This window comes from Thunnus thynnus, chromosome 8 (genome assembly GCF_963924715.1).
Source record: "Thunnus thynnus chromosome 8, fThuThy2.1, whole genome shotgun sequence".
NCBI classification, from domain to species: Eukaryota; Metazoa; Chordata; class Actinopteri; order Scombriformes; family Scombridae; genus Thunnus; species Thunnus thynnus.
In genome coordinates, this window is record NC_089524.1 from 13,040,867 (window position 1) to 13,062,828 (window position 21,962).

Genomic DNA, 21,962 nt, shown 5'->3' on the forward strand with positions numbered 1-21,962 from the left:
ACGAAATCACTGCAAATACAACGTGTACAATACACGAGTTTTGCATCGCCACAATAGTGCTGGGAACTTGCTTTTTCTGTTCAAGGTGAGAAATGCAGACTTAGAGTCAAGCATGCGTAACAAATTTCCTTTGATGCAGTACGGTGAGAAGAGCAGCTTTTAGTCGTTTTCTTCTGTTTTCCCACCGGAACTTAGTGGAGTGTTTTTTTTCAGTTTCTGAGGTAGATTATCAGTCACATTATCTACGTCTTTGAGCCTCTGTGACGGCTTGAATTCTTGCTAGTTATTTCTTTTATCTAACAGCTTCTAAGAAGTGTATTTTCTGTATTATTTTTACACTGTTTCAGGCTGAACTCAGCTCGTCTAGTCTTCTTTGTTTATCCAGTGAAGCTCTGCACTGTATTCCATAAATTCATTCACTTTTTGTCCAGTCGAGCAGCTGATTCCTAAATGTGCCTTGCTCATTTGTATCTTAACATTTATGGTGATTTTAAGACTGTGAGGTGTGAAATAACAGTTGGACCTGGACAGTTTGATATTGATCAATCGGCTCTTCAGGAAACATGTTGCTGATGTGAAATAACAAAAAGGCCTGTTAATCGTGTGCATGTATTTCATCAGCACCGAGTAAACGTATTAAGTTACAAAACAATGGAAAGATCTTTTAATAGAAGAGATTGTGTCTGTGATAAAGTCTGAAACTTGATACACACAGATGAATAACTATTGTGCTGGTTCCTCTCCCACACTGCTGCCCAACATCTCCTCTCTGTGTGCAGTCATGAAGACGTAAACACACACACACACACACACACACACACACATACACACAGCGCTCAAACCACACTGTGACAGTGAAAGGAAAGATCTGTTTGGCATGGTGCTGTATGGGGGGGAAGTGGGGTATTTTTTCTGCTGCTTTCAGATCAAATATACAATAGGCTTGAGGTGTAAAGCAAACAAACCTTCTTTACTCCCTGAACTCTCTCACTCCCACACACACATACACACACACACACACACAATGATATTGCCTTCAAAAGCTATTTAGCAAAGCCTTTATGCTGTTTTTAGCTCATTTCATTCATTTAAAATCATTAGTTAATTGAAGATCTTTTCTCGTCTGTCACACACACACATGCACACACACACACACACACACACACACACACACACACACACACACATATTCATAAAGTGTTCCCTGGTCTGTTTTCCTCCTCTCCTCCTCACCTCTCGCCTCCTTCCTGGTGTGATGTTTGAGGCCCCTCGGCCAATTCCCACGCTACGAGGAAAGAAAACAGGAGGGAGCATGTGTGTGTATGTGTGTGGGTCGACCTTTGACTCTGGGCCTGTGTCATCTCCCAATCAAATAACATCTGGCCTTGACTGTTATTTTCTGTATCACTTTCACATACACAACAGTAAGTTGCTTAAATCCTTCGGCCCTGGTTCCCATGAGCACACCACACACAAGCGTACACACACACACACACACACCAACTGGAACTGGTCATGCTTGGCATTTCCCATCATGAGGTTTTAACTTTTTGCCCCAAGACTTACCCCAAAAAGCCTTTCTAAGAATGACTTAAAATATCGCTGCATCAAGCAAATGAAGGCGGCTCTAACACAAAAGTGAACACACAGTAACTCAAATGAAAAGCATCCTTCCAGTGACTGTTTTAAATGAACATAGTGTCTCTTGTTGAAAAACTTCACTGTGTTGTGGCTGTAAATCAATTCACTAACATTTTAAATCAAAATGAAGAGTCTGATGAAGCTGATTTGTTTCCAAATATGGGTGATGCCTTGGAAAAATGTAGAAAAACAGTCACCTCAGCAATAACTGTAATCCCAGTTCAATCTCAACACTAAGCAATGATCAAATGGAAACTTTCTTGATTACCACGTTTAAACTGCAGGCTTGTATTTGGTTTCAAGAAAAAGGAGGGAAGATATGTTGATGAGGTGCAAACTAAACATCCTGGGAACAAAAGCAGAGGTTAGGATGTGGGTGTTAAGGGACGTTTATGTGTGTGTGTGTGAGAAAAGTTAAGTAAAACAGAGTTAAAGAGAGAAAAGGGAGCTGTCATTTACGTCAGAGAAATGGAGAACAATGCTGGAGGCAGGAGACAGACCAAGGTCAACGTGTTATGTATGCTGTAACTGAACAAGACGCCAGCCTGCCAGCCTGTCTGTCTGTCTGTCTGTCTGTCTGTCTGTCTGTCTGTCTGTTTAAAGGGAGGATGCCTGTAGTAACAAGTTGCAGAAGCATTTGCTTAACAAGCAATGCCAGTTGTGCAGGTGACACCAGTATTAAATAGTAACAGAAAGAACAATTTAGTGGTAGAAGTAGTTGTTTAGTTTGGTTTCGGCAATTTTACAGTTTCATGATGGTCTGAATGGTTACTGGGGTTTTTCTAGAGATTGAAAAACACGGACTGGTTAGGCCCAACTAAACTTTACCTTATACTTCCGAACAGGGCGCACATTCATGTAGACTGTTTTTTGTCAGTAGAGATTAACTTTTATTTGTTCTGACAGTTTTGTTAATTCTTTAACACTGCAGCAGAAGCCTAGTGGACGATCAACGAGCCATATTTTGCTGTGCGTTTGTCGTCCATTTTTAGCAGTATTGTCAGTTTTACCAGTATTGGGAGGAAATAAAACCACACACAACTTTTACAACATTCATCATCCAATCGTCCATCGTATTTTGCATATTCATTGCTCCAGCTGGTTTATAGACCAACTGAATTGGGAACAAGGACGGGAAGGATTGAAAAAGAGCCGATTACAAATTCAAAATGCGTATGAGTCCAGTTCTGGTACCAGATGTGAACTAAATTATATCTCAACTAGATCTAGACTCAGTACAGATAGATCAGGATAGATAAAAGACTAGATTTGAGCCTTGGGGGCCTCGTTAAGGTGGACTGATTCTATGACATCCTGTGTTTACAGGAAATGTCTGTAATCAGTTGAGCGTGAGATGCATTATCTTGTCTATCAAACAAATTTGATAATTTTGTTTTAAACACATAATTGTCTGCTGTATTAACACAGGACAGATGCAACAGTGACAGTTGTTGCAATACCTTGTTTCCCTCAATAGTGGGAGCCGTCTCCCTACTGTTTTCCGTTGACCAGCAGGATGTACCAGTAACCTACAACTGCTGAAAAGCTCAAGTTCAGTCGTGATTTTCAGTCTGTGGAATGCAAAACATTATGAATCTTGTTCTGCAATGAAAAGCATAAAGATAACTCTAAATACATGAACATTTTTCCACAACCATTAGTGGCATTACTTCATAATTTATGTATAGTGGTCTGTTGTTCAGTCATCTCTATTTGTATTAATCATTGCAGCCTTAAATAGCAGGCAGAATTTAATATAGAGAGTTGATTTGAAAAATAAATATTAATGTTTTCCTGTTAGGGCCATTCATCTCTGATGTGTGAGCCTTGAAAATCTAATTTTATTGTTCGATTACATTTTTGTAAAGACAGTAATAGATCCTGAGTGAACCACTGAATAGGACTGTAAGGTGACTTTGCCTTAAAAAAAACTGCTAACACCAAAATGAATTTCATAAATCTGTGCTTTAATGGAGAGATGTATCGTCCTCTTATGGTCTACCAAGGTTTTTTTCCACACTTATGAGAGGAAAATCTGAAGGAAACACAAGTTAAAAGAGAAAAATGTATTAAAACTACTGACATGGCAGATCCATAAAAAAAATAACCCGCCTGACTTTGAATCTGAAAAACAGTTCAAATTCACGACTGACAATATTTATCGCTCACACGTCACAAAATGGAATGATTTGCTTGAATGAACTCAGCACCAGCATAGACCATCTGTTCGATCTTGGCAGAGGCCAAGTAGACTGTCAAAATGTCCTTGAGCAACACATTTGAGCAACCTAACTGCTCACAGGGAGCATCAGCTGAATAAAAGTTCAAAGGAAAATGCTGCAAGGTGTGTTTGAAGACTTTGCTTTTTTACTAGGAGTCGTCCTTAAAACAATTTAGCATCTCACCAGTGAAAATCCCTCATATATGTAACCGTGAGGAAGAGGAGAAATCATCTGCACCCTGCCTTGGGGGAGACGGGGGTGTCGACGTAAGCTCCCTCACAAGTCTCTCAGTTCCCCTCTTTCCTGGCAGGCAGATCTATTTATAGCGTCTGACGTCACTGGTCTCCTCTGATGGAGCCTCGTCACGGCCGACTACACTGAGCCAGGGGGAGGCGGGGGGTGTAAAATAAGGTTGGGTGAGGTGTGGTGGTGGTGGTGGCAGTTGGGGTGTCATCATTGAGGTAAGCCCTGCTGCAGCCCAGCCCCTCTCTGCCTCGTCACACCAATCAGGTGCGAGATGGCGAACCACATCACAGTGCTGGATACAGCCTTCCTGAACGACCCCCCCCTCCTCCCTCCTCCTCATCCTCCTCATCTCTCTGACTGTCTCTCTCTCTCTCTCTGCTTCTGTGAATTGGGCCTGTTTCATTCAGCATCGATTGCATAATAGCCATCTTTCATTTATCAGACACTGCTATTGCTGGAGCGCTGCAGGCAGGTTGAGCTAAAAATAGACACAGAAGCAACCTTAAATTGCTCTGCTGGCTCGCTCTGTTTTCTATTGTTATGACCGGAGAAGAGAGGAGCGGCATAACAAAGATGAGAATGAACCTAGTTGATAAAAATACACAAAAAATTCCCTTGAAATTGCCACTCATAATCATCAGTAGTAGGAGGATTCGTTATTTTTTATAACGTAGGAGACTTGCAGAATTTACGTCATAGAAGGTCGCTAGTTTCAATTTTTCTCATCAGGGGGATAAACGGTGCACTCTGCTCCCTGATCAACGAGTGTCAGAGTGTCCTTGAGCAAGGCACACCCCCACTGAAGGCATGTGGAAGGTGGTGAGGCTGGAAAAAGTGCATGAGGATTAACTTCCTCTACTACTGTGTCACCGCCCCCGCTGTCTAGAGCTCAAAGTCAAGTTCTTCTCCATCCCCCCCCCCCCAACCCTTCTCTGTCGTCCCTCTGTAGTTTTATCTGTTTGCTCTTCTGTGGTTGCACAAACATATAGTTTGGTTCAAAAGGGGGAAAAAAAGGAAATTTATTGAATGGATGTGAAGACTCACTGTTGGTACAACTGAACCCTGTAATTCAGACCCTGCAGACTGACCTCATCCTGATTGGAAGGACTTTAAGAGGGGCTGAATCAGGGTCGAGTCTGGCTGTGATACGGTGCGGTTACAGGAGTTGGACTGAATCCAGCTGGCAAAAAGGCGAATGGCTTTCACTCGACTCATTTGTTTAAAAGCGTAGATCATATGCATTATATACAGTAAATAGAGACCTTTGTTTTTATAAAAGGTCGCCTTTAAATGTGGTAGCAGTGATGGGGGGGTTTGAGGGGAGGTTTTTATGGGTAAGTAGCTCTACTGACGTAAAATGCATGAAGTCAGCGTTGACGTCATACGGAGATAACAGAGGGAAAGATGTGTGTGTGTGTGTGTTTGGTTGTGAAAAGCGAGTAATCACAAGGTCACCTGTTTTAAAAGACGACCAGGTTAGAAAATGTTAATCCTGCTACCAGCTAGAACTTGCTGAACTATGCAACATGAATATTTATACACATCCTGTTCTTGTGTGACTTTATGATTTTATCTGCTTCGTGTCTGTCGTCACCGACCTCATTGTGATCGTGTCGGTGACGCGGTTTAGGATGTTTTGTTTTGAGGGTTTTGATGAGATGCTGATTATTACGTACATGTTTTATTTGAACCGAAGATATGGCAAAATACTTCTTATAAGAGTTTCTTTGAAATGTTTTCTTTGTCTAAATGACTCCAGTCAGTGTTGCATTCTTGATCTCTATCATTAAAGGGTATTTTTACATTTTACAGTTTTCTTATATTACTTGTTATGTTGTTTTTTATTGTACTCAGCTTTTTTCTTGTGCTCTGCTTTTTGTACTTGTTTTGATTTCTTTATTAACTTGATGGCTGCTTTTGGTAAAACACATGTAACATTTTTATAATATTTAGTCAAGAATTATTGGTGGCAGTTGCAGTAGTAGTATTTTCAACAAGAGCAGTAATAGAAGTAAGTGGCAGTAGTAACAGCAGCAGTGGTCGTGATAGTAGTATTAAGATCAGCAAAGGTTGTAATAGTAGTAGTTATGTTAAAATCAGTAGTTGTATTAGCAGATAAACCTGGTTCCAAACCTCTGAATCACATCTCCAGTTTTTGAGATAATGAAACAAAACAAATAATGAAGTGAAACAAAATGGTATTTATGTATTTCTTCTTCTCTCTTTCTCTCTCTCTCTCTGTAGTTTTGATGTGGAGAATGGCCTGTCAGTGGGTCGCAGTCCACTGGACTCTCAGACTAGCCCGGGTTCTGGTCTGGTACTTCAGGCCAACTTCCCTCACAGTCAGCGCCGCGAGTCCTTCCTCTACCGCTCTGACTCAGACTTCGACCTTTCGCCCAAAACCATGTCCCGCAACTCGTCCACTGCCAGCGACCTGTGAGTACTTTAAAGATGTTATCTGTATCATTTCAACGCCACGTTACTGATGACGCATTTTTATTGTAAACAAATAGAACCATTATTTTTGTGTGTATTTAAGATGTTAAATAATAATTTACTTATTTGGATCCACACTAGGTGCTGGAGACCAGTCTTTCATCAGTAGTGAACCTCCACACTGAAAAATAAATGTATTTGTTATATTATATATTCTGAAAATGCTTATTGTTGTTCAGCCCAATTACACTGAAGCATAAATGAGGAATTCTGTCGCATTGTGGATCTAATTTGGTAATGAAACATGGATGTTTAATTTTATGCCTTCTTTCAGCCCACGCATACTATAAACAGTTATTGTGGAATTTATTGTGAATATTTATGTTTGTAAGCTGATCCAAGATCCTATTTACATTCTGAAAAATGCATTTTTGGCATCTGGCTTTAAAGAGGCTTTTGGTAGCAGAGCTAGACTTGGTGAGTGTAAACAGAGCAGAGCAGTCAGTATTTCTAACTCGAGGATGTCCAACTAAAACCAAATCTGGATTTTAGCTCACAGCTAGTTTTTCATCCAGTTTCTGCCTGTTTATACAGCTAAAGATTTCTCTGTGCAGCTAGCAGTCTCTTTGAAGCCAGAGTGTAAATGGGGCCTCGACCACCAATAGCTGTCGCTCCTTTGTTTTGAAGGGAGGAGGGATTGAAGAATTGGGAAGTCAATTGGCTACCTCGGTGAGACAAAGTGTGAAACTGCTGTGATTTTTCTGTCTCTTTTGGCTGTGCCATGTTGTCATGATTGAAACCCACCTCCCCCCACTTACACGTCACTTTTTCAAGACCCCAACCTGAAGAACATGCCCTGGATGCTCAACTCCAAAAAAGTTTTTTGAAAAGCCAAAACAGTCCCAGCAAGCATTTGACAGATGGTGAACCCAACATGTACCAGTATGACGATTAAATGACACATTAAAAATAGACATAGAAATGTGTTTGTGATATTTAGGCTTCAATTTCACAAAACAATGAAAAGACAATACAGGTTTTCAGTGCTGACACCATCATATCTGCAATTATTCAACATCAAAATGTTTGCTGGACTATAAGCCATGAGGGATGTACAATTTGATGTGAGTCTGACTCTGTCGCTGTACTTTCCACTGGCAGCATGAATTTTCTATGAAGTCTAAATGGTTATGAGGTGCATGTCGTAACCCTGAAGCTTCCAGAGAGCTCTACCTTCCCACCAGTTGCCTTTCCCACCACCCAGCGCATGAACACTGCTCCTCACCTGCACATACAGTAGTTCTAGTTATAAAAACATATCTTGGAGGCATACCTTGTGTAAGGGAGCAATAAAATCTGCATCAAGTGATTTTTGACCACATTTGAGTCAAAGAGACCAAAAACATTCACAGAAACACAAGCCTGATGTGTAAGTAGGCGAACATTTGACTACTTACACATTCAGCAGAGACATCATCATCTTATTTGAGACATCAGATGGATTAATTTTGTCTTTTTTGAAAAAAACTAGAATAGTGAGCTAAAATTTGTCATTTGATTCATAGTTAATCCTTAAAATATCACATAATACAGGTTTTATCTTAATCGGTTGAGTTAAACTTCAGTGGGTGGATGCAATACAAGTGTTTTCTTGCCAGTAACCAGTGTCTCTTACTTCTTGTCTTTCCCACTGGGTTCAGTTTTATTTAAACTTATTTGAAGCAGTGGCTCTGTTGCTCTGCCCTCTGAGGTTTAACTCAAATCTCCTCATGAAGTGTCTCCAAGAAATATTTGTATAACTAATAAAATCTCCTCTCCCTAAATCCAGTGTGATATTTGAGACCAAAAACGGGTCTCAGCCAACTGGAGATTTCCTCTACAGTCCTCACTAAGATCTTAATGACAACAAACTTGTTTGTTTGTTGTCATTATTTGTATGTTTGTGTTTTGAGGATGTGGAACCTTGTGTCATTTCCAGACCTGATCTGTCCCCTGGCTTTTTCACTAGACGATTGTTTTGTGTTTGTCTGTGGTTTTTGCAGGCATGGAGAAGACATGATAGTGACTCCTTTTGCACAGGTTAGTAGTGTTTACACATCCTTCAACACACAACTTTGTGTATTTCAGATATTTCCAGAGTTTGCCAACCACTTGCCTTAAATCGAAATAATCTGACATCAAAAGTGGGCGTTATCTTTGGGTTGTGGACTGTTGTGGACAAAACAAGACATTTGAAGACGTCATCTTGAGCTCTGGGAAACAGTGATCGACATTTTTCACCATTTTCTGACATTTTATGGACCAAAAAAACTAATCCATTAATCAACAGATTAATCGATAATGACATAATCGTTGTTGCAGCCCTAATTACCACCATGAACTGCTGAACGCTGCTGAACTGAAATGTTAGAGGCACAGTTCCACAAAACATGTTTTAATACGTCTGATTATGTGAAAATTATATTTCTATTACTTGAGAAGGGATTTCTAAAACTAATGTTTGAGCTCTTCTTGTCAGTGAACCAGAGCAGCGTCTCGTCTGTAAAGAAGCTCAATGTAGAACCTACAAACCTAGATTTGCCTACTTCTGATAAAAATGATTGATTAGATTGATGCGTTTGTCCGTCCTTAGTGTGCCTAATAGATAGCCTCATGGTGTGCAATAATCATCTGTCAGTTGTCAGTGTTTATTTGTATAGCCCAATATCACAAATCACAAATGAGAATAAGGAAAAACACCCCAAAAAGCCCTTTAACAAGGAAAAATAGGTTTGCAAGCCTCCCTTTACAAGGAGGATATTGATTATTACATTATTTATATTATATCCAGGGTTGTAAACTCCTGTTGACCCTGCTCTGACAAACTGATGAACCTTCTATGGATGTTTGTTTATGAAAATTTATGAAAAATGCAGTGATGAAAGTTTTAACGTTGCCAAAAAAACTTTGGTGTAGACGCAGATTAAGTTCATGGACTGACTGCTACTGTGCTGTATTTGGTCTGTAGCTTTTATAAAGGAGCACTTGTTGTTTCCAAGGACAGATTGCATTTAAATATACAGCAGAGTTTCCATTGAAACTAATACTTCATAAATGTAGGTGTGGGTCTGCCCAGACTGTCCACACGTATCCTCACTGGTAGTTAATCACCAGTTTGAGAAATAGGAGATGGTTCATTTTTCACAGAAAACACCCACACACATTTTCTTTGTACTGAACAGCTTGTTCTGAGTCTGTGTGTGTGTGTGTGTGTGTGTGTGTGTGTGTGTGTGTGTGTGTGTGTGTGTGTGTGTGTGTGTGTGTGTGTGTGTGTGTGTGTGTGTGTGTGTGTGTACGTGTGCTTTCCAACACAGGCCTATTAACACAATCTGTGTACATGTGATATTTCCAAACCAATATCCAAAATCTACTTTTGACCTGCAGGTGGATTCATTTGCAATAAAGTAATTTACCTGAACCATTCTTACTGCACATATTATCAAATTTACTATACAACCTGTTAGCAGTGTCGTATTATAAGAAAGCATTGAAGTGCCGTTTCACAGACATTTAGATATTATTTTCTCAAAAGTGACCGTACTGTGTCACTAAAAATTAGGAAAAAAACACACAACGTCTCACTTACTGCTGAAATATTTATTCGTTTACGATGTTTGGGTCACATAAAGGTCGAACAGTGTGAACAAGTGTGTGTCAAATCTCTAACTAGAAGAACAAACGTCAATTCTGTGGAGTTTTAAAACTCAAGAGAGACTCTAACGTGTCTGTTTTCTTACATTTGAGATTTGGAAACCAGACAGATTTGATGATCCAACTCAAACAGAAGTATCTGAGTGACATTTGATTTAAAGACATTAAGGTGTAAAAGTCCTTCAACAGGTGCAAGTTGTTCCTGCGAAGTGTGAAGTGATTTTTAAACCAGTTCTCTCACACATATTGAGGATTCACAGGAGAAGACCCAAATTAAAACCCAACCCACAAGTCAATCTTGCTTTTTATTTGTTTCCTACTTAAATTGATTTTTTTTTTCATCATTGAACTACTTGTGTGAGGCAGTAATAATGATGTAGTTCCTAATTTTTCTAACATTAAGGCAAACATGTCCCATTTGTCTCCATCTAAACTTATTCATACACCTCCAGCACTCACTTGTTTCTCTTTCTCATTGTAGGTTCTCGCCAGTCTACGAACGGTGAGAAGTAACTTTGCTGCTCTGACACATCTGCAAGATCGTGTGGGAAACAAGTAAGAACAGGAAAAGAAACTGGATGAGTAACTTGTTGTTTTCTCGTTATTCTACTAACACCTCATCTGTTTCTTTTTTCCAGACGGCCGTCAAGCAGCAACCAGCCGTCCATGTGTAAGCCATGTCTCTCAGGTCAGTGCTGATATCACCTCAGATGAACTCTGTTCTCTTCAATAATGCCAACTGCCTTTATCACATAGAAACTGCAAAAAACTATCATGTTATTGTCTTTTTGTGGAACTACTGTGAACATGAAAGATGTACTTGTTAGTTGTTAATTTAATGTATGAAGGTTATAAATGTTTTAAAGTCATCAACCAGGAGCAATATAACACCTTTAAATCACTCAACATATTTGAGATGTGGGTGTTTTCACGGCTTTCCCACCTCTGACCTTTGTTTGCATTTGACCTTTCAGAGGAGCCGTACCAGAAACTGGCGATGGAGACACTAGAAGAGCTAGACTGGTGTCTGGACCAGCTGGAAACGCTGCAGACGAGAAACTCAGTCAGCGAGATGGCATCCAATAAGGTGAGACGACTCAATCATACACACTTCACTGATCCATCGATGGGGTCGGTGATGTCATGTCCATACGTTTTATTACAGGTCTTACGCGCTGTTACAGACACACATGAAACAAGTTTTGATTTTTCAACCGGACAAAATCAGTCTGACATGATGAGTGACACCTTCATACAAAAAATAATCTTCTGTCTTTGCATCAGCTGTTCTTCATAATTTTTGCTTTTCTCATGGCTTTTCCAATAAATAATTTTGATTTTAACTTTCAAACTACTGCTTATATTTTATTCATAAGCTCTGATTCTGTAGCTCAATGGTGCAAGTTTGGAAAAAAATCGTTAATGTTGAGTTGTGTGTAGAAACCTTCAGATCTGAGTCACATTTAGGGGAAAAATCTGATTTAAGATCTCAGTGTGAACACGACCAAACACTCAGGTTCATGAATGGCGTCTCCCTCCACTGAAAGAGTTAATCAGCATCCCCTCACTTCCCTCCATCCCCGCTCCTCTCCACCGTCTGGCTGCTACACTCAAACCTCCTCCAGCTCCCACTCAGCCAATCAGATCCCTCTCCTCCACCCAGCCCCTGAAGCCAGACAAATCTGATTGGACAGAGAGGGGGGACCAGCGTGAAGGGCGGGGGAGGGGGGTTCCTCACAGCCTCTCCCTCGCTCTCTCTCCCTCTTTAGGTTTCCCATTGACAGTGTGTGACTGTAGTTGGATGAGCGACTGCAGTCACACCCTTTCTCCCCCGATGGTAGACCACATTCCCCGTTCTCCCCCACCTCACCCCACCCCACGCTCCCCCCTCAAACCCCCGCCCCCCTCCCTCACCTCCAGGACAGCACATGGGAACTTTTATTTCCAAGCGGACTTATTTCATGTTCAAACCGTCTCTGCTGAGCGTGGAGATTACAGCCCGTCACTAAGAAAGCAGACTTGTCTGTTCATCGTTTTGGATTTTAGCGGCTTCTAACATCAACATGCGGGGGTTGACATGCCTGCGTCGGCTCTCTGGGTTTGTCTGTGCTGGAGACTCAGACAGGTGAGCGATGGGGAGCGTGGCTGGCTCGCCTTGTTTACATCGGGATTTATTGATCGGCAGTGCAGGCTTTGCAGGGGGCTGAAAACTTAGTGAGCCAGCCTGTCGGATCTGACTCAGGACCGTTTCTACCAACGGGCTGAATGTGATTAATGTGTGTGTGCCTATGCATGTATGAGTGTGTGTGTACGAGAAACAGAAACAGAGGAAAAAGGGGCAAACACTTGCATGTTAGAGGGAGAAACTGTCATGATTGTTACAAGCTGTAGCAGGTTTATAGCAGCAGAAATATGTTACATGTAATTTGGAATATGTCATGTGTATATGTGAGAAATAGAGGGAGGAAAAAACCAAAGAAAAGCCTGATAGAGTGATTATATTAAGGAGCTACAGGAGAAATAAACTAGATAATAAACAGACAAAATATGGTTATAGCTACAGGATTATGTTTCATGTTTTTGTGTGTGTCCATATGTGTGTCACATAGTAGCCGTGCAACCACTGCAGCATCACTCTGTCACCCAGATCTCCTCCCTCCCTCCTCGGCCACCACGTGCCAAAACTGTTACATAATCAGTGTGGAAGCTACTGCTGCGATAAAACTCAGGGGGAGACACTGAACGCTTTTGTTTTTAAAAAACTTTTTTTTTTTTTTGGAACGAATGTAGCACTGGTATTTCTTCATACCAAAAGTGCAGATTTTTCCCTGATGTCTGCAAACAGGCAGCATTGTTGGATATATTAGAGCTTATCTAAAACATAACAAACATGTAAAGACTGAAATAAATGTGCTGTAATGTTAAATGACACCAGATCTGTCGACCCCAGTGTGTGACTACTGAGTGGCTGCAGTGTTAAATTTTAAAGTACAGCAAACCAACCAAATGACATGAATGCAAATACATTATTTACTTAATTGATGAAGGTTGAGTTAGGTGCAGCCTGACCAGCCTGATCAACATTTTCCAAACAGTAGATGATACAGGCCATTTTCAACAATGTAAATATGTTTTTATCTCGGTCGCCACCCACTATATGTCTGAACTTACATAAAATTGATTGTGCATATGTATTGAGATTCTATTTTTCTTTCTATTTGCATATAATTCTGCACCTTTCTTAGATATGTGTATAATATGTATTTGTGTTTACACTTTTTTTAAAACATTAGAATACAAAAAACACAAAGTTATCAAAACACAAATAGGAAATTAAAAGCAAAGTAAGTAGAAATATGAATCTGAAGGTGTCTATAAAAGTGAGTTATAATTGTTTATGCAGTGAAATTCCAGTGGAAAATCCCTCCCAACATGTTTATCCCCTACAAGGAGGGAAAGGGTGACAGGGACTACAGAGGGATTATGGGAAATGTGGTCTTAGTTTGTAGAAACACAATACTTGTTGTCTCCACTGTGGTCTCATTATATACAGTTTACATGACAGTATCGGAATTAATTTCACGGCTATATTCATGTTTAAAAACACATAGACCTTTAACCCAGTTTGTGTATTTCAACATGTTTATTTAAAGTTTACCTGGACTAACCACATCTTTGTTTGTTTGTGGTTTTTGTGGGGGTTTTTGTCCACACAGTTTAAGAGGATGCTGAACCGTGAACTGACGCAGCTGTCAGAGACCAGTCGCTCAGGGAACCAGGTGTCAGAGTTCATCGCCAGCACATTCTTAGGTGAGTTTTTAACACTGATAGCCAAAGCATTTAAATCAAAAGTCTTAATTAATCAAAACTTTTATAAAGCAATATGGCAGTACAAGGCAATTTGTTGTATATTTAATAGAACAAATGTGCAGTCATGTGAAAGGAGTGTCCTCGATCCTATTTGTATGAGAATTAAATTGTTTTCACCAGCAAACTGACAATTAAATTTAGTCCGTGCAGACAAATATTACAGATTAGTCTCTCAGTTGCCAGTTTATTAGGTACACTAAACTAAACCCTCAGTAACACACAGTCTAACACGACAGTCCCGCCATAAATCTTACTCTTCGTGAACATCATAATGTTCAGATTAGGGCTGCAACTAACAATTATTTTCAAAAACTAAATTATAATTATTTTCTTGATTAACTGATGAATTGTTATGTCTATAAAATGTCAGAAAATAGAGAAAAATGCACATAATTATTTCCCAGTGTCAAAGGGGATGTCTTCATATGTCTTGTTTTGTCCGACCAGCAGTCCAGTATCCAAAGACAATCAGTTTACTGTCATGTGTGACAAAGAAAAGCATTAACTAATCTGAGAAGCCAGAACCAGTAAATTTGTAGCATCTTTGCTTCAAAAACAACTAAAACAATTGTACGGTATTTTTTAAGGCTGCTGCTGTTTGAGGTGCTGTTGAACTGTATTGAATTGTACTGAGACGTGTTTCTAATAAAATATATTAAAATATCATCTTGTGCAAATTACGTTTTGTATCATCTCAAACATCAGTCAGTCAGTGTGCTGCGGTGCTGCTCAGCTCTTCTACAGTAACAGAAAGAAATGGATTTGTATTATCGGATCAACTGACTTTATTGACTGTACTGGCTGTCCGTTGTATTAAATTATCATTACACCCAATTCAACATTTGTGAATGTCATCCGGCATTCTGTACTATAAATGGGACAGAGAACGAAGATGAAGATCACTTTGCTTGTTTTCTGTTGGAGCAGATTTTCAGCAAATGAATATTTATAAAGGGCAGGAAGAGTAGAAAATGAAAAAAAATGGAAAAGGAAACCAAGAAGGAGGATTTTTCAAGAAAATACAAAGAGGGGATAAATTTATTGAAGGAATAAAAAAATGGATCAGATGGAAGAGGAAGAAAAGGAACTAAAGAAGAGAAGAAAGGAAGAAATGATGTCTGAAGAAGATTTTTCAAAAATGAGAGGAGCGGTTTCTTTTTGAAGGAAAGGAAGTGAAAAAGGATGATTTATGAAGAAACAGGCAGAAGAGAGTATTGCAAAAAAAAGGAGAATTTCAATATTTTAAAGGCAAGGAAAGGAGGGAGGAAATGTTAAAAGGAGGAAAGAAGATTTTCCAAATTAAAGAGATGAAGAGAGCTTGTTTCTAAAGGAGAGGAAGGAGAAGAGGACTGTTTCTTAATAGGAACAGATGGAGAAGGTGAGGATTTTTCCTTCCCTAAAAGAGAAGGAGGCGCGGCGACAGACAGCATTCCCGGACACATTGTGTGGCGTTGTCGTAGCAACAGGGTGCAATATTATTAGACGGCATGTTGCATCAATAGGAGGCTGAGTCTTCAAGAGCTCTGCCCGTCAGGATGGAGGTCCAGCCGAACGAGGATGGAGCTGTCAATCCGACGGCGTTTTGATATGAGTGCCTCGGCTTCGATTGGAAATGAACACCATGGCTTTGGGTGTGAGGAAGAGGAGGCACTGTGAGAGAGGTGAGAGGGGCCAGACAGCACCTCGTGTGACACCACCACTCAGGTCGCTCTGTGTCCTTATGGTGGCGTTTATCTGGGCTCAGATCTGGATATTACTTGATTGTTCCTACGTGCTGATAAAAACTGTGGATGGGAAATACCGAGGATGATATGTGGACGTGAGGTAAAGCTGTCTGATGTATTGACCCTCATGTGGCAAAATGGGGTCATTACTACCTTGATTTGTACAAAAACTGATGAGTCATTTTCAACGCAACTGTGCCTACTGGGAGAGCGTCTTTGTGTCAACAAATCATATGGAAATTATGTCGATTTTGTCGCTGGAAACTTTGTTTTGGTGATTTCCATGATTCTGCTTAAAGGATCGCAGGCTTCACTGTGGGCAGAAAAATCTCCAACCTGTAGATGTGATGAAACCTCTTCAAAGCTCCTGAGAAGCTGACAGGTTTTACCCATCAGCCTTAGCTTTCTACTGCTGGTATTCTGCACCTCCTGTCATATAGTCAGTTCATATACATCCTGCTCTACACTGATGGTGACCCACAGGAGTGATGTAAAGTCCTGTCGTCACAAGGCCTTCAAATCAAAATCTGACCGCGACTCTGTTACTTTGAAAAGTAGCACGAATGCATGAGTGCATGGATGCGTCACCCAAATCAGAGAGACTGCTGTGCTGAAATAGTGATAATGACACATCTACTGTATCTTCATGGGTCTTTGTCTAAGACAGAGGTGGTTTTAGACAAGATATGTATGTGAATCGACTGGTTTCAGATCACCTTTAATGTTATTGCACATAACATGTTATATTTGTCTATATCAGCTGTATGTGAAACTGCATGAAATGTAATGTTTGTAGTACTTAAGTGTTTAAGATGTTAGTAGTGAGAGTGTCAGTAACACTCAAAAGTACAACGATAGCTCTAGAAGTTCAATGGTCGTAGTCGTTACTTATGAGATTTGTATGACTGGTAGAAGTAGTTGTAGAGCTGTACTATAAGTAATAGTAGCTGTAGCAGCCACTGGTTACAGTGTAATACCTGTAATTTCAGTATTTCCAGCACCTATAATTGTAATTGTATAAAGGTGCTGGAAAAATGATGTGTTAATAGCATTATGACAGTACAGTTGTAGTAGTTGTAGCAGCAGGAGCAGAAGAAGTTATGATAATATAAGTAGTAGTACTGATATTTGAGTAGTTGATATTGGAAGAATTGCCAGTAGTTGGAGCAGTAGTAGAGATAGCAGCCAGAGTCAGTTGTAGCACTAATGGTAAGAGTTGGTTTATGGTCAATAAGAACTGGTTTGTGTGCTGCGTTGTCCAACCACATCAAAGTCAAAAGTGTTCACAGTTGTTCCAAACAGCTACATTCGAAGGCGAAATGAAAAGCTGTAATATAGAGACGTAATATAGTTTAAAATACAGGGATAATGGCGCAGACAATCTCACCTGGAGATCATTCGTAGTGTTGCACGCTGTTGTTCAAATTAAAAGTGAGTGAAATGGTCTCGTATGTAAAAAGAGAGCTAGAGAAAGAAGTTAAAATCCTGACAACTTTCTCACCTCTGCATGGCTGGCCAATCACAGTGTGAAGTGGATGTGAATGACTGATCGTCGGTTTCAGAAAGTTACAGAAACAGACCTTCACAGCTCCCCCTAATCCGATGTCATAAAGGTGTGAGGGGCGGGGGTTGCACATTTGACAAGTAGTTCTGACAGAGTACACTGGTGCCTTTACAGTAGTAATTGTACTGGTCATAGTGGGATTAAACACATATGACTTCTGCTACGACTACTGTATGTAATAGTTTTATCTATAGATCACACAAAAACACTCTCACTGGCGCAGAACACACCCACTTACAAGTCAAGACAGACCCCTTCAAAAAAGGTTATGGTTGATTTAAGGCAAACATACTGAACTTTTCTCTGACATGTCATGAAACTATTTGAAATTGTTGCCCGCCAAAGCCAGAGAAGGTTCAGCTGGGGAAGGGTTATTGTATATAAAATAACTATTCAAGAAAAGTTAAAGAAAAAGTTATATTTTGTTCAACTTCATAAGATGCTCACATGGAGAACCTGATGGTCTACATACCATGTAACCACAGCGCCCCCCTCTCTCTCTCTCCCACCCTCATTTCCTATCTGCTTCTCTGCTAAATACAAAGAAAGGAAAAAATGCCCCAAAGATAATGTGAGAGTACCAGTAATTTATCTGTGTCAGAGTCACTGGACTACTGGACTGCTGAGGAGACAGAAATACTACAGTATCTTTAATCTGAGACTCACTGACATTGCCACAAAAATTCAGCAATGAAGTGAAAATCAAGTCTGCGTTTTTGTAAGTTGTATGAAGATGGACGTTCACTCTTACGTTCCCATCACAGTTCATTGGTTAAAGTTAGGTTGGTCGTTTCTTTTAAGTTATCTGCAACCACAGATACACTGTGGCGGCATCGCGTTTCACAAATGTCTGATTCACAAATTGCATTTATGTTTGTGAGTCCAATGAATTGCAAGTATGATTTTTCATTTGATTTTTGAATCTACTAAATGAATGCAAGAGGAATTTATCTCATGTCGCAAATTTTGTGAAACAGGCCTCAAGACCACATATATATTATAATATATTGGGGCGACCCAGTAGCCTACTGGGAAAGACACATACAGTACCACATACCACCTAACCACAACCTTATACTATACCTCTCTCTCTACCCCGTTGTTGTCTCTCTACACTTTCCAACGTTAAAATAAAGACCAAAAATATGCAAAAAAGTATGCTAAAAACCCCTTTCTTTAAAAATCTTTAAAAAAAAAAATTCTATTTGATTTTTAAGGGTACACATTTATGTCTGTGTGTTCACATTGCAGAGAAACAACATGATGTGGAGATCTTGTCGCCACCTGCGAAGGAGAAGGAGAAGAAGAAGAGGCCGATGTCACAGATCAGCGGGGTGAAAAAGGCCACACAGAGTCCCAGCCTCGCATCCACCTGCATCCCCCGCTTCGGAGTCAACACCCCGCAGGAGAGCATGCTGGCCAAGGTGGGTCCATAAACACAAACAGAAACACACACATATACACACACTCACACAAAAAAAACATGTCTTATATATGTTGTGTTTCACTTCTGCAGGAGATCGAGGACATTAATCGTTGGGGTCTGGATATATTCAAGATAGCAGAATTTTCCGGAAACCGCCCTCTGATGGTCATCATGTTCTCCATCTTCCAGGTAGAAGAATCCCTCAGCTAGAAATATGTTCACTCCACAAAAGAGGAGAAAAAAGGAGGAGGAGGTCATAATTTCAGTATTTATATATTTAAATTACCCATTGTTTGCACCAGGAACATTACAACATTATTTTATAAAATGTGAGATTACTACAAACATGCTGTTTCTGTCACAGATAAACTTGCTTTACGTGGTCATTAGGAGGAGAAAATTTGTGGTTGTAGTGACTCATATCTTCTCTTTCCCCTTTAACCCTGCTAGGAGCGTGACCTTTTAAAAACTTTTAAGATCCCAATCGACACCTTCATCACCTTCATGATGACCTTGGAGGACCATTACCATGCTGACGTAGCTTATCACAACAACATCCATGCAGCTGATGTGGTGCAGTCCACCCATGTGCTGCTGTCCACCCCCGCTCTAGAGGTGAGCCGTGGACCCTGTTGTTACTTTGAAGATTATGGTTTTCATTGATTTTGGGATGCAGCACTTAACTTTCTATTTATTCAAAAGTATAATATATCAGTATAATATAAGTGTTTTCTGTTCTCTGTCCATCTCAGGCCGTCTTCACAGACCTGGAGATCATGGCCGTTTTGTTCGCTAGTGCCATCCATGATGTCGACCACCCAGGGGTCACTAATCAATTCCTAATAAACACCAGTACGTCCCTTCATCTTTCTTTTCAACATCTGCCACAATCAGCACACTTCAGAAATGTCCCTAAATTAATTTTACGAGAAATGCAGTTTTGTTTTTTGTTTTTTTCTGAAATAAATGAAAGTGTCAGAAAACTTTTCCAGGATATTTTATCCCTTTCAGTCCCAGATCAAAAACTGCATTTTTGTCCTACTTCTATTTATGTGCCTCTCTAAAAGTCTCCTCATAGCTTCAAATATGTGTTTCACATTTTCTTTTTCAGAATAAAAACAGTTTCAAAATGAAAGAAATATTTGGTGTGAATAATTAGTGATGAACCCACAGAGAATTATCAACTGACTGAGCAGTTTCTCTCAGCTCATTATACCATTATAGTGTCTATTAGCTCTTTTTTTGTTTGTTTTCCAGCTCATAACTTTACGGTTTTGGTTCACTCTCACCGCCATCAACGTTGTTTACCAGCAGCTGTTTTGAGCAAACAATCTCTATAATCTACTTATACATTACTTGCCCACCAACAAGCAAAACAGAGCTAGAAGGAGAGTGAATGTTGGACTCACATTTATGGTGGCCAGAAACACGACTCTAAAGGAATAATAAGGGATAATGTTGCTCTGTATCTGCCAGATGTGTAAATGAGCAGCTGTTGGCTAACAATCCATATCAACTTAAAAGGTGATAAAATGTCAGAGTTTGGTTTACAACCTGTTTCCGCTTCCCTCAAGTGGCCAAAAAAGTTACAGTTATTACAAGTTATTACAGCTTTAAGTTGGCCCCTACATTCTTGGCAGTGGATCGTGCTGTACCCATGTCGGGTCTGGTTTCGGACAGTGTGTTGCAGGATCTAATGTAGATCGGGCTACCATGAGCACTGATAAAGATAAATAAATGGGAACTATTTTTAACAGCTTCCACCTTCACCTCCTCAGGTTCAGAGCTGGCGCTGATGTACAACGATGCCTCTGTGCTGGAGAACCACCACCTCGCTGTGGGATTCAAGCTGCTCCAAGAGGATAACTGTGACATCTTCCAGAACCTCAGCAAGAAACAGAAAGAGTCCCTCCGCAAGATGGTGATCGACATGGTAAGACTGCTCCACTTTTTACAATGACCTACTGATATCATGTTCTGCATGTGCTGCCGCTTTACAGTATTATGTTTCATTACAGCCTTACATCAGCCTTACTGTATCTGTTAACAGCCTACTTTCAAATGGCTGCAGGTAAAAAAATAATGTCTGGATGGAACGAATAAAAGTGGAAAGTTAGAGAGTTGAGAAAAAGGCAGAACAAAGAAGCAGCAGAAAAGGATAAAACACTGCAGCAATGACAACGAGTACAAATACAAGTAACTTTTTAATCTAGCAAGAACATGCAGAACAATCTTAGTCCTTAAAAAAAGACATATCAAAGTTTTTTTGTTAAACGTTGCTGTCATGGCTTTGTGTTACATGTTTTTAAGTCTGTATTATTTAAAAAGAAAGATACTGAAATACATCGGACAAAAAAAAAAAAAGACTCCAGTGGGACCACCATGTCAGTTGGTGATGTTGACAGTGGTTGTTGTGGTTTCATGTGTGTGTTTTCGTCAAGAACCCAAATGTTTAGAATTGCAGTGGAAAACCCGAGAACACCGGCCAAATCCCTGCACCGCTAAAGCTGAGAATAGATATAACAATGTGTCTTTGCTTTGTCGGAGTCAGATTTAGTGACCATAATCTGAGTTTAAAAGAACGTGTGGAAATGAAAAGACAAATAAGCACAAACTGTCACTCAACACATTCAAAGATATATTATATATCACTTCACATGCTATTCATACTCCTGTATCCTTCACTCAGCTCCAGCCACCATCAAAACCTTCAGACCAGTTACAGGCCAAGAGTTGCCTTTAGAAAAAACTGGAAAAAGTACTGCAGCATGAAGCATAAACACTCATCATCTCTTTGGAACAGAGCGGCTGAAGATGTCTTGTATCTTTTATGTGTGTGTTGTCCTCATTAGGTGCTGGCCACAGATATGTCCAAACACATGAACTTCTTGGCAGACATGAAGACAATGGTGGAGACCAAGAAGGTGACGAGTCTGGGAGTTCTGCTGCTCGACAACTACTCCGACCGCATCCAGGTTAGAGCAACTCCCCGCTGACACTAAACATAAGAACATTCAGTAATAGTGTGCACTTATTACTGACGCACAGTAATTGATAAATACATTGTGACTCAACATATTTCACTTAAAAATACAGTTAAATACAGTATGATGAACAGCACAAATTTTACATAATTGTACATT

General features: G+C 40.0%; 1 protein-coding gene across 8 annotated transcripts in view; it reads left to right on the forward strand.

The window, feature by feature from the left end:
* The window catches only part of LOC137187590 (3',5'-cyclic-AMP phosphodiesterase 4C-like), a 118,001-nt gene that overhangs the window by 89,449 nt on the left and 6,590 nt on the right, over nucleotides 1-21,962 (forward strand). For 5 of the 8 annotated variants that reach the window (XM_067596599.1, XM_067596600.1, XM_067596598.1 and 2 more), the window contains 13 exons: nucleotides 6,354-6,545; nucleotides 7,233-7,274; nucleotides 8,588-8,624; nucleotides 10,717-10,790; nucleotides 10,874-10,923; nucleotides 11,210-11,322; nucleotides 13,952-14,045; nucleotides 18,645-18,817; nucleotides 18,910-19,008; nucleotides 19,270-19,434; nucleotides 19,572-19,671; nucleotides 20,598-20,752; nucleotides 21,672-21,794. In XM_067596599.1, the coding sequence (XP_067452700.1) occupies nucleotides 6,354-6,545; nucleotides 7,233-7,274; nucleotides 8,588-8,624; nucleotides 10,717-10,790; nucleotides 10,874-10,923; nucleotides 11,210-11,322; nucleotides 13,952-14,045; nucleotides 18,645-18,817; nucleotides 18,910-19,008; nucleotides 19,270-19,434; nucleotides 19,572-19,671; nucleotides 20,598-20,752; nucleotides 21,672-21,794 (1,417 nt within the window). Of the gene's footprint in view, nucleotides 1-6,353; nucleotides 6,546-7,159; nucleotides 7,275-8,587; nucleotides 8,625-10,716; nucleotides 10,791-10,873; nucleotides 10,924-11,209; nucleotides 11,323-13,951; nucleotides 14,046-18,644; nucleotides 18,818-18,909; nucleotides 19,009-19,269; nucleotides 19,435-19,571; nucleotides 19,672-20,597; nucleotides 20,753-21,671; nucleotides 21,795-21,962 lie in introns of those variants that run through there. The other 3 variants (XM_067596603.1, XM_067596601.1, XM_067596606.1) reach the window with 2 other exon arrangements.